Source organism: Sciurus carolinensis, chromosome 8 (genome assembly GCF_902686445.1).
Source record: "Sciurus carolinensis chromosome 8, mSciCar1.2, whole genome shotgun sequence".
Classification (NCBI taxonomy): domain Eukaryota; kingdom Metazoa; phylum Chordata; class Mammalia; order Rodentia; family Sciuridae; genus Sciurus; species Sciurus carolinensis.
In genome coordinates, this window is record NC_062220.1 from 94,232,167 (window position 1) to 94,245,839 (window position 13,673).

At 38.2% G+C, this 13,673-nt stretch overlaps 1 protein-coding gene across 3 annotated transcripts in view; it reads left to right on the plus strand.

The window, feature by feature from the left end:
- The first annotated feature begins 2,361 nt into the window (after positions 1-2,361).
- Septin7 (septin 7) overlaps positions 2,362-13,673 on the plus strand; it is a 93,752-nt gene continuing 82,440 nt past the window's right edge. Inside the window, exons 1-2 of one of the 3 annotated variants that reach the window (XM_047560314.1) lie at positions 2,446-2,606; positions 4,223-4,224. In XM_047560314.1, the coding sequence (XP_047416270.1) occupies positions 2,546-2,606; positions 4,223-4,224 (63 nt within the window). In that variant the 5' untranslated portion in view covers positions 2,446-2,545. Of the gene's footprint in view, positions 2,607-3,338; positions 3,356-4,222; positions 4,225-13,673 lie in introns of those variants that run through there. The other 2 variants (XM_047560315.1, XM_047560316.1) reach the window with 2 other exon arrangements.

Below are 13,673 nucleotides of genomic sequence, written 5' to 3' on the forward strand. Positions count from 1 at the left end.
AATTTCATCCATTTGCCTGCAAATGCCATAATTTTATCATTCTTTATGGCTGAGTAATATTCCATTGTATATCAAAACCCTGGCTATTAAGCCTCCTTATAAAGTTCCATAGGATATCATCATCTTATTATCTGTAATCCTCCATGTAATTTTCATGGAAAACCGTGAAGTTATTGCGTGGGGTGGAGTTTGTATTATCATACATGAGCAAATTTCAGGTGAGCTAGTTATTAATATTTACATTAAAAATGTATCCTTTTCAGAGCACAAAAGACAATTCATTCTCTCATATCCATTATGAGATCTCTCTCAAACAAATCAAGAGAGATGGGGAGCAGGAATAAATATTTTCTTCTTTACCGACTATTATATCAGTAATAGTAGTTGATTTACTTTTATATTTCAAGTCAACTACATGTCAGTAATATTATTATGCATTTATTATGCACTAGGTACATGTCATCAGTCTATTGAACTCTCACAAAAAACTTATTAGATAAATATTATCTCTATTTATAGATAAGGAAACTGGATCACAAAAGGTTAAAGTCAATTGTCTGTGGTCAAATGCCTAATATATGGTGAGCTGGGATTTGAAATCAGGCATTCTGACTTCAGAGATCCATACATTTACCCTTTCCACTACACTATTTTTTCAAAATAGAAAGTTATGAAATTTCCCAAAGTAAAAACGCTCACTTGAAGTTTCAGAAATTTAACACAATGACAGGTTGGCCAGATAAGTTCTAACAGACCAGATGAGCAATTCAGTAAAAATCTAGACTTATGAAACAGCATATATCAAGACACAAGTTGTTTTCTTAGATAAAAATTCCTTCCTTAAAAAAATTTACTTGGAAATATTTCAAGCACACAGAAAAGTATAGAAAATACAATTGAACAACCCAGTACCCTTCACCCAGCTTTAACCACATTTCCTGCAGATTACTTTTAGTAGAAAATAAAACATTAGAGATACAATTGAACCCTTCCTGTTACATTCCCTTCTCTTCCTCTCTGGAAGTAACCATTATTCTGAATTGATATGTATCCTTTCTTCATGTAACTTTTACAGTTTGATTTCAAGTTCTTTATTTTTGAACTTTTGTGGTATACCACATACAACTTTCTGCAACTTGCTCCCCCACCCCAATGTCAAGTTAATGCACTTTATGTTAATACTAGTAGCTTTAGTTTATTGATTTTCATTGTTTAATATTCTGGGTACGTCAGTTTTTCCAACAATGTAACTTATTCATCCATTCTGTTAGTGGACGTTTGTTGTTTCACTAATGTAAACTATGTGGCTATGAAAATTCTTGAGCGTGCTCATGGTAACTTTATATATATCTGTACATAAAATTCCTTAACATGCAGTTGAATAGGAAAGATCACACACGTGCATACTCTTTATAACCAAGAGAGCCAGCAGTTTCAAGAATGGTTCAAAAGACTATGGGTTGTTCTGAGCAAAGTGAGGCTACTTTCAGTAGGAAGCAACTGGGGAAGGTTCCCATATAACAGTGATATTTATCGCTACAGTACAAGATCACAGTTAGCCTTTCATTACTCGTTACCAAATAGTTTCACGTGTGCCCATTCATTTCCTTGACTAGAGCGTGAGCTGTAGTAGAACCGAACCCAGGCACTAACAAGACAAGCCAACATGAGTGTGACCGTGGAGTCTAGAAAGGAGGCTGCTGCAGCCAACCTCTAGGCTGTGCCAGGCCACTAGAAGTGACAGAGGGAAAAGTCGGGGCAATCAGGGCCTAATTTCACTGTGCATCCGGAGAGTCAGGGAAATGAGGATAGACGGAGGCATGGGCACCTGCTTCTAAGTTGTCTCTTAACTTTCACTTACAAAGGCGCTAGGTCTGTACCCAGGAGCCGAGAGGCCCACACCACCCCCGCCCTGAGAGCAGCTTCTCAGTCTGGCTCTTTCAGCGGCGCCTCTGCTTTACGCCAATTCCGTAAGGAGGAACTGAGGCCAACCGGGCGGCTCCCGCAGTTACAAAGTTGACGTGAAATTTCGCGGGGCGGCACTGAAGGCGGCCATCTTTAATCCGGGCAAGACCCCACCCTCCTACCCCACCGACCACTCCCTCAATGTCTCCAGGATTTTCACCGACAAACGTAATGCAGTAAGCCTTAGAGGCACTGTTGAAGAAACATACAAAGAGGCTCGACTATCCACAACCATGGAAGTACCAAATGCGGCCAATTTAAACATGGCGGCTAACCCCGAGTAGCTAAACAGCACGGACGCCAATGAAGTCATACTCGAAATGCAGTGCGGCGACGGGGCTGAGGAGGGAGTAATCTCGCGAGATTGTAGGCAGCCTGGCTCGGCCCGGAAGCCTCCTCTGAGGGGGCGGGGGACGGAGGAGGGAGCGGAGTCAGGCTACAGCCAGTGGAGGAGTCCGCCCGCTGTCGCTTGCGTAAACCGGGTAGAGACGACGGGAAGCTACGCCGCGGAATTGGCGTAGGCGGCTTGGAGAATCGGCGGGCTGCGCTGCGCCGGGGCTGGTCGCGGAGGGGGGAGGGGATGTCGGTCAGTGCGAGATCCGTTGCTGCTGAGGAGAGGAGCGTCAACAGCAGCACCATGGGTGAGTCTCAGCTTCGGGCAGCCGCGGCTCGGGGTTGGTGGCTCCGGATGCTGGGGGCTCTGCTGCCGCTGTGCCGACCTGGGGGAACGCCCTGAGGCGAGGCGGGGGGCAATGGGGAGGGGAGGGAGGTGGGAGCGACGGCGGGCCCGGGGCGCGGCGGCGGCGGGCCCGGGGGGAGGGGAGGTGGCGGCGGTGACAGTTTGAATTGAACGTGTGGAGAGCCCAGGCGGCGGCATTTCCTGTGCAGCGGCGGGCGGGCCCGGGGCGCGGGGAGACGTGAGCCTTGGCCTCCGCGGCCGGAGCAGCCTGAGCGGGGTCGTCCAACCTTGCCTTCCCTCCCTCTGTTCCCTCGCCTTTCCTCAGCCTCCTCCCGGGCCCACCGCTCCCGCGGCCCTGCTTTCTCTAAGTCGCCGGCCGTAGCACCCTGGGCAGAGGTCCTCTCGTGGGGAGTGGGCCTGGCTAGGAGGATGGGGATGTGTGTGCGCACTCGGGCGACGGTGCTGTGTGGGCCGGCCCCGGAGGGCGGCGGCGGGGAGGGAGGAAGAAGGATGCACCAGGCTGAGGCTGCGGTGGAGGCAGCGGCAGCGGCAGCGGCCGCGGCGGCCGCTGCAGCTCCCACAACCGCGTTGTGTACTCCCTTCCCCTTCCCCTTCCCCGTCTCTCGGCGTTGCCTTTGCCGGGGCGCAATCCAGAAGGCCGGTGGATGGCTGGCGAGTATTGAGGACAGAGGATCCGGGACTTGGCTCGAGGTTTGGGCTTAATTTTTAGGAAAAGGGGAAAGAGAATGTCTGGAAGGGCGCCCCCCGGAGGAAGTGGGAAGGGTGGGAAGGGTCCCTGGAAAGGGAGGGAATGTAGATACGGATTGGGGAAGGTTAAGGAAATTAATTTTTGAAAGTAATTTCAGTATTCTTAGTTATTCTCTTAAGAAGCCCTTTCATTTCCTTTCCTCCCCCACATATTGGAAAAAGAACAGGCCATTTCATTCACATTTTCCACTCTTGAGTTCCATTTCATACTGTGTGTAGTATGAAATAAGCAACTGAGATTTTTTTTTTTTTTTAAACTAACACATTTCCATTTGCTAAGTTACATTTTTAGAGTACACTGTTTCAGATCTGGCTTTTTATAGCTGCAGGGAAAGAATCTGATATCTGTCCAGGTGTTTGCTTAGTTACTGAAATGATAACTTATTGCTTAAAATTTTGCAAGGGCATTGCTAAATAGTTCAGCATTAAGAATTATTATTATTTTTTTACTTTGTTTTTGATGAAATGAAGAATAACTTCCTGAGTGCCCTTGAGTATCCAAATGAACAGGTAATCTGGATTCACAAGATTTTGCTTGTTTTACGTGTTTTTGTGTGTACAGGGGATAGGTATAGTCAGGTTTTTCTCCCCATGAAGATTATACACAGCTTGAGAAGAAACTGTTAGGCTTTAAATCTCATGTCTTTAGTGGTGAGATTTATAGAATCCTGATAGATCGAAGGGTGGAAATAAACAATTTCTAAACCAGTTACTGCCTTCTGGATTCCTTATTTCCCTAAACAGCAAGGAGCAAGGGGTACTGCATTGGGTGGGGGTGGGTAACAGGAAGCAGTCTTTCATTCAGCCCAGCTGTTCAGTGGGTGGGACTGAAGGAGATAGGGTTGAATGAAGCGATGAAATAAACGTGGAAGCTGCATAGATGGTTTGCATGATAGCATTGTGTCATTCTAGGATAGGACAAGGTGATGCAGGCAGGTCCTCTTAATGGTTATTAAAAATGTATGTCTTACGCTTACAGAATTGAAGTTAATTTATAACAGCAATTTATTCTGTATTTAAGTTGATGCTAATTTACAGAAAATGTTTTCTTAATATAATTGAACAGTTTTGGTTATTGATTTTGGTTTAGAGATATTTGATATGTAGCTACATGAAAGGTAGTATTGTCAATGGATTTTGTAAATTTGTTATAAAATTGGTTGTTTGGATTTTTACATTTTTCCATAGGAATGATTTGGGGGAACCTCTGAGCTAGTCTGAGATAAGATAGAACTTCTTGTAGAACTTAGGGCAGCTTAAAGGGTTCTGCTGTAACAGCAACAAAGCTTGGGGAGGAAGGAAGGAGGAAGAGTTAGATCTGTGGTTTTTAAGTTCTCAGTAATAGGGAATGATCAGATGAGGGGACCAGTCAGAATGAAGGTAGTGGGAAAGAAGTTTGATTTCAGACATTTGTGATGGTATACGTATTCACATAAACTATATTCTGGTGGTACAGTATTGTTAATTCACTTGATTACCAGCAGGGACCCATATTTCACATTTGACATAATAAGCTAGCTATCTTCAATTTTTTATTAGAAGTCGAACACTTATTTTAACTTTAATCATGTGTTTATGTATTTTACTAAGTTTTGAAATGAAAGTATATTTGCATGTTTTTCTGTGCTAATTTTGAACTGCAGGTTGTTACAGATTTATTGTTGCAGATTTATTGTATGATGGAATCTGGTGTAGAAAAATTGTTTTATGAGTTTCGTTTACTGGATGAGAGCATACTGTTAAATGTAGACAGTTGGATTCTACAGCGTTTCAAAGACTGCAGGTTTTGACCCACTAGTGGATCTTGAAATCAAATTTGTGTATTTCTACTGACACTTTTTTCTTAAGAAAGAAAACAGAAAATATCAGGACATTGTACTTATTATGGGTTTTTTGGAAGGGAGTTGAATTTTTTGTGACTATTATGTATTGTATTAAAATGTAACTTTTTTGTTTCATTTTAAACTAGGTATTGTCAAAAAGTGCAGTATGGACAGGTTAAATCTAAGGACTTTAATCCTTATGGTAGGGATTGGTGGTCTTGGTATGAGGAAGGAAGCCTTTAGTAGATGACTGTTCAGTCCATGTGGTTTTTTCTTATTTTGGATTAATTTACCATGTGTCTAATGTGGTTAGAGAGATGTAGGACCTATTCCTGCTTGAGAGGAGGTCATCCTTCAAAACCAGGCAGAAACAAATGTGGGTTCCAAAAGAAAATAGTAGGATTCAGTGACTATTTACTAGGCTTTGAGGAGAAATGGTCTTTTGTTTTTGTCTTGTCTTGTTCTTTTTCATCATCGTATATCTGGAGACTAAGTTTTGAGCTTGAGCCTGAAGAAAAAGAACCAAAGGAGTATGCTTGGCTCCTTTACAGTGTTGGAGGCCTTAGACCAGACACACAAAAAGTCTTTGTGACTCATATTGGTTTTGTCTAGCTCTTCAGAAGTAGAGATTACATATAGGGGCTTTGAGTTCAAAATCTTAATGATAATGGAACTATACACTATAGTGATTAAGAACATGGACTTTTATGACAGACATGGAGTCATCTTGACCTTGTCAGTTTACTAGATGCATAGTCAGGATAGGTTAGCGTTCATCCTGATTCTTTCCTTTCTCTCATTTCCAATCCATTGTGGACTGATATTGTAAAATGTATTTTTTTAAAAAGGCAAAAAATTTTAAATGATGATGGAATAAGAAAGACAAAATAAAAGCCCCATCTTTTTATTAGGTCCATTAGACATAAAATTATTCTGTTATCAATGCCCACTTTGGGGCCTGAGAATGTAGGGGATGTAGGTCAGTGGTAGAGCACTTGCCTAGCATGACTGATGTCCTCAATTTGTGGTCCTCAGTACCACAAGAAAAAATTTTTTTTTCCATTTCTGTGGTCACAATTTCTCTACTTCTGATATAAACTGGTATGCATTTCCCACACATGTAGTCTACAGACTACACTTTTAATAGCACTGGGTTTGACTATTCTGCAGTAACCAGTATCCTTAGAAATCTCAGTGGGGGGCAACTAAGATGGGGTGTTATCTGCCATGCTGAAGTTTATGTACTGTGTTTTAAGCCAGTGTTTCTTAACTTCAAAAGTACTTTAAAGGATGAGGAGAATAAGGAAGTATACCCTGTAATTGAGAGTATAGCATGAGGCTGCTCCCAATTAGGGCATTTTGAAGTTCTAAAAATCTTTAGTATTTATATGACCTTTGAGTTTTATTCTATATTTATTTGCTTTAGACAGAATGTTAAGATGATACCCCTCCTTCTTCACTAATCCAGAAGTAAAATGGACTCACTCAAAGATAGAATAGTTCATTCTGTTGTTTTGTTTAACTCTGTGGTCATTATCTAGTATTTTGGTAGGTTCATTTGAGGTGAGGCTCCAAGATCAGTTTCTCATTCTTGGTGAGATTGACATTAGGTTTTAATTCTTTATTGGTTGTTGGGTGCTGTCCTATGCATCGTTTACCAGTATCCTTAGCCCCTACCCACTAAGATGCCCCTCTCTTGTGACAATGAAAAAGTGTATGCAGACATTGTGAATGCCCTGTTGGTGGGCAATGAGGTTGCAGAATTATCTTAAGTGAGAACCGCTGTATTAGGTGATGGAGAGCCATTGAAGGATTGTAGGAGATGGGGAAGAAGTCTTTCTTAAAACCAACTTAGTGCATAACTCTTTCTCCTGGAATTCCAATCATTTAATATTCTTAATGTTTTCCAAAACTGAAAATCAGAATCATCTAAATAACTGTTTTTTTTTGTTTTCATTTTTTGTAATTGAATCATCAAGGCAGACTTTTTTGGTAAAATATTATCAGTAATTACTGGACATTCAGCATTATTATGCTAGGTCAGTGTTTTCCAAAGTATAACTAAAGACCCTCACACATAAAGGATCTGTCAGTCATAGCTTTGTGCTAAAAATGCAGATTAACTGGTTTCTACTGCAGACTCACTGATTCCTTCTCTGGGGAGAGGGCCCAGGAATCTGTATATCTAAATGCTTCCCATGTTAAGAAACAATTGAGGTATAGCTTTCATAAAATAAAATATGCATATTATAAATATCTGATTTAATGCACTTTGACATATAGATGCACATCTTGTTACCTATATTCAATCAAGATATAAAACATTTCCACCATCCTGAAGTTTCTTTATGTCCCTTTGTAGTTATTCCCCTATTGTTCCAGGAAACCACCCCCGCCCCTCTTTTTTGTACTGGGGATTGAATCCAGGATGCTTTACCTCAGAGCTACAATACCCAGACCTTTTTATCTTTTGATTTTGAGACAGGGTCTCACTGAGTTGCTGGACCTGGCCTCAAATTTGCAATCCTCCTGCATTGGCCTCCTGAGTTGCTGGGATTACAGCATGAGCCACCACACCCAGCCAGATCTCATTTTTAAATAGCCACAGATTGTAATTATTATTTTTTAAGCAGCTTTATTGAGATATATACATTTATCGAATATATACCTTTGACTCATTTGAAGTGTTTTTTTCCCCTTCTCTAACTTCATTATTACATAAGATTTCACATGTGCCTAAAATGTGAGTAGTTAAAATGATTACTTTGGTACTTTAAAAGGCATAGATTTTATTAGTGTTCCAGAGTTTGATAAACAGTAAACTTGGAATGGGCTCCTAAAGATCTTTGATTCTGATTGACTTTTTCAACAAAATTGAAACCACTTTTCCCTAGTTTTATTTTTCTTTGTAAAATATATTTGAAATATTCCTGGAGGGACAGTTGGAGGTTTTCGTAAACCTTGTTTTTGGGTTTAGGTCAGACACTATGAAATTAAGACAAGTCCATGCCCTCATGGATGTTGGGGTGTTGGTGTTTTCATTTCTGAAATTGCTTCTTATTTATTTAGGTTTTTTTTTTTTTTTTTGAATAGGTAATATAATCACTTGGTTCACAATACAAAAGATTAAAAAGGGATAAAATCAAATCACTTTTCTACTCATATCTTCAAATCACCCAGTTTCATACTCTTCAGGCAATCTATGGTAATAGTTTTTTATATGTTCTTCTAAAGGTTTTGTTTTTGTTTTCTTTTTTTGATGGGGGGTGGGGCATATGAAAATAAAAAATGTATGTTCTTGCCCCTGCCCTTGGTACCATATGACATACATTCTTTCTTACCTAATTTTTTCTCGTTACTGCATCTTGAATTACCTCATATCAGTATTTAAAGCACATTCTTATTTTATACAACTACATAAATCCATTTTATGGTGTTTCAGTTCGATTGTGCTGCTATAACGAAATTCCTCAGACTAGGTAATTTATAAAGGACAGAAATGCATTTCTTATAGTTCTGCAGAGTGGAAAGTTCAAGAATGAGTGCTGGCAGGTTCAGTTATCTGCTGATGGCCAACTCTTTTTCCCTTTGAAGAGACAAATGCCGAGTACTCACATGGCAGAAGGGGTAGGAAGATTGAACAACTTTTTTGTTTCTCTTCTGTAAGGTTATTAATCCATGAATTCTATCACATTGGTGACTAATTTTCAACTTGATTTTTGGGGGACAAACTCACGCCGTAGCAAATGGATAGAATATGATTTATTTGACATGTCCCCTTTTGATAGACTTTCATTTACAGTATTGTGCTATTACAAACCATAACATAAATGGTAATTTAGGACAGTAGAAATAGAGGTATGGTGATAGAAGGCTTAGATTATGGAGTCAAATCTGGATTCACATGTCATCTCCAAAGCTCTACTGAACCTAGGGCAAATAACAGAGATTACTGTTCCTTAGCTTAAAGTGGGAATCATAAGGTTTTTAGAGAATTAAATGAGATTATTCATGGAAAAATCCCTAGAGTGATGACTGGCATATAACAAACACTTAGAAATATTAGTTTGAAAAAATGTGTCATTATATATTTGCAGTTGACTTTTTACTTTTCTGACTCTATGGTAAGTTAAGAACTGTTTTATATCCTTTTGTATCCTCAGGGCTGGCATATACTTATTAATAAAGTTAATCATTTAAAGGTATATAGTATGTACCTTTAAAGAAAAGAAACATTTTAAGATTGAAATGTATTCATTTGTGCTTTGGATTTCTATGTCATAGCAAGTGAATTGTGAGCAGAATTGAAGGGAATTGAAATAAAGTTATTTGTATAACTTTTACATATTCTTTAAAGTTAGACCAAAGTCACTAGTTTCTTATGTAGTACTAAAAAAAGTTTACTTATTTAAAATTTCAGTTGGTACATCTTATAGCAGCAGTTGTTTGTGCTCAAGTTTCTTTGCATGAGTGACATTTCATATCATATATAAATTGTTTTCATATTATAGTGTAGTTCTTTTCTTTTTGAGGATGATTTTGGCATGTACCACCAATTTTAAAGAATACTAAATATTTTGAGTGAGATTATTTGTTTAAGAGGAGGCAAAGGCGGGTGCTGTGGGGCATGCCTGTAATCCCAGTGGCTTTGAGGCAGGAGGATCGCAAGTTGAAAGCCAGCCTCAACAACTTAGTGAGGCCCTAAGCAACTCAGGGAGACACCGTCTCTATATAAAATTTAAAAAGGGCTGGGGTGAGGCTTAGTGATTAAGCAAGCCTAAATTCAATCCCCAGTATTAAAAAAAAAAAAAAAAAGATACACAAATCTTTGTAGCAATCTTATTTTAGTGCTGTTTATCATATTTAAAAAATAACCAGGGTACCACCTCATTTGTTACATGTAGCATTCTGGGATGTAAGTTGATCTGTACAAGAAAAAAAAATCCTTTAGTAACTAATATACTCTCAAACATCAGCATTTTAAAACATTTTTAATGGTAATGTAGAAAGCTTAATAAATACTTTATAATGATTAATTACAAAACATTTTACCAGGAACACGAAAACTCCCTTAAATTATTTCAATCTTACAAGGTTAATTTGTGTTTTTCCTTAATTACATATATTTTTCCATGGTTGTTATTAGTGGTATATTAGTGGTTAGTGGTCCTAAACCCTGGTTGGGCATTTGAAACATTTCCAGTGTGTAACATACTTGGAGGCTCATTAATTTACTAGGTAGGAGGTAAAGCCTAGTAATTTGCATTTTAGGTTTCATAGGTAATTCTGACGAACAGTTAGGATTAAGAACCTTTGTGTATATTATATTACAAGATGATACATGTAAATATAGTCTATAAGCTCTTAATTTTTATATAAAAGCAAGGTATTCAGTTGATATTTAATATAGTTTTGATATATTTATGCAATTTATTTTAAATATGTATATGATATTCCAGTGTTATAATTTTAGTCATTTTTTTCTGTGCATTCATAGTTTCAGTATTTCAGAATAATAAATAGCATTTTTAAGAGTGTATTTAACAAACCTCTTCATCCTTCTCTAGTTATTTTTTAAAGCTTGTTTATTTTTTTGTGGGGGGAGAGGACACTGGTGATTGAACTCAGGAGCACTCAACCACTGAACCACTTCCCCAGCCTATTTTGTATTTTATTTAGAAACGGGGTCTCACTGAGTTGCTTAGTGCCTCACTTTTGCTGAGTTTGGCTTTGAACTCAAGACCCTCCTGGCTCAGCCTCCTGAGCTGCTGGGATTACAGGCGTGTGCCACTGTGCCCAGTTTAAGCTTGTTTTCATTTACATACTGCGTACGTATGAATTGATAGGTATAAACTGATTATCTTCTCTGCTTTCAGTAGAATACACTGACCTTGTTTTTTTATTCATTGTACACAAATGGGGTACAGCTTTCATTTCTCTGGTTGTACACGGAGTCACACCGTTTGTGTAATCATACATGTACGTAGGGTAATGATGTTTGTCTCATTCTATTATCTCTTCTTCCCCTGCCCCCTCCCCACCTCTCATTTTTCTCCTTACAATCCATCCTTCTTCCATTCTTGCCTCTGCCCCCCGTTATGTATCGTCATTCGCTTATCAGAGAAATCACTTTGGCCTTTGGTTTTGGGGATTGGCTTATTTCACTTAGCATGATATTCTCCAGCTCCGTCCATTTACCTGCAAATGCCATAGTATTACTCTTCTTTATGGTTTAATAATACTCCATTGTGTGTATATACCACAGTTTCTTTATCCATTCATCTATTGAAGGTACACTGAACTTTAAATCATTATTAGGAATATTTGGTTTTCTGCGGTGATTTATGATATGGGGTTATTAAAAATACAATTATGAGTTTTGTTTTAAACTATATGTAGTTTTTTTACATTTTTCTACTCTTATAAATGTTCCTGCCTTCCTCTGTTCTTCAAGTTTGCTGTTACAGTCTATTGCTTTCGTTGTTCTCCCCCCCATTTTTTTTTCTTTAATGAGATTCAGCTGTCTGTTAATTGTTGAGCTATATTTGCCTGTCTGGTTCCCAGCTTTATTCTGTATAATCAGTTTGCTTGGTGAAAGGGAAATAAATCTAAGTAGGAATAGTTACTGTTCTATGGATGTATAAAATGATGTAAATCAAAGGACTACCAAAAGAATGTAGGTCATTTTTTGTAGTTTGCAAAGACTGCAGGTAAAGGATAAGGTGTATGGTAGCTTTCTCATTGTTGGGAATGACATTCCCAATGAATGAAATTGAGTACTATAGTTATACTGCACAGAATTAGTCTTGTATTGGATGGAGTGTTTGTAATGGAATGTAAAAGTTGGTCTAATGCAGAACAATTATATGTTACTTTGAGGAGATGATTCAGCTGGAGCCAACAAGATAACTAGAATGATTTAGCTGGCATGTAGAACCCCTCTGCCCCTAATACTTATATTTGTGTTCGAGTTTGGTGGTGTTAGATAATTACATAGTTATAGTCCCTTCTTTTTTGAAGTTTTGGAATAATTTGTAGACTTGCTGAAAAGTTGTAGACCTATCTTATGAAAGTTAAATATTTGGTTAACATAAAGGAAATGCAGAAATAATTCCACAAACATGCAGATATACTACCATGGCATATGGTAGTAGTATATCTCATATACCATTGTCTATATCTCACATATCATTGTATATAAGATAAATGCACCATCTGCATTAGTACTGACCAGGATTAAGGGAAATATCAGGGGAATAGGTATTTTATGCTTGATAAGAGCATCTTTTCCCCTTATTTTTATTGGTTCATTATAATGATACATACTGGTGGGATTTGGTGTCACATATTCATACATGCACACCATGTAACAATATAATTTGGTCAATATCATTTCCTAGTATTTCACCTTTCCCTTCCTTTTCCTCCCTCCTGCTGGTCCCTTTCCTTTCCTTTACCCATCTTCAGTTTTCAAGTGATCTACCCTTCCCCCCAACCCGTCTTTTCCCTTTTCCTCTCTAGCTTCCACATAAAAGAGAAGACATATGAACCTTGACTTTCTGTGTTTGACTTGTTTCCTTTTTCATAATGTTCTTAAGTTCCATCCATTTTCCTGCAAATGACATAATTTCATTCTTTTTTATGGCACGGTAAAATCCATTGTGCGTATATACCACATTTTCTTTATCCATTCATTCATTGGTGGACACCTAGGCTGGTCCATTGTTTGGCTATTGTGAATTATCCTGCTATAAACAAGGATATGTATGCATCCTGTACTATGCTGACTTTAATGATAAGAGCTTCTTTTATTTGAATGTGTGTTGGAAATTTTTTAGTAGGGTTGGGAGGTTACACTGCTTTTTAATTGAAGAAGTGGGTATTCTAAGCATAGTTGGTCACTTGGATTTCATTTAACAAATTAGAATCCAACCAAGATAAACAGGACTTGCATGTAATTTCTTCATTGATCTTATTGCTTCCAGTCTCTTCCTACTTTAATTAATAAATCTTTAAGATTATTATTTCTAAAACTATACTTTATAAAATAATTTACCTCTGGCAGAACTTGAAATATCTTATTTATAGTATGGGCTTCTAGGGTTATGAATATGTATGTGTGTGTGTGTGTGTGTGTGTGTGTGTTTGTATTCTATATATATATGTAGTGTGTGTGTATATATATATATATACTACATGCATATACATGTATATATATATATGTGGTGTGCGTATATATACTACATATACTACATATATATATACACAATACACCCACATACACACTATTTCTTGGGCTATAACACCAAGATTTTAATTCCCTACTTCTAGGCTGGGACCCAGGTATATGTATCAAAAGCTTTTCATATACTTCTGATTACAGCCAAGATTAGGAATTATTTGCAAGATAAAAGTCCAGAGGCTATCATCTATAGCAC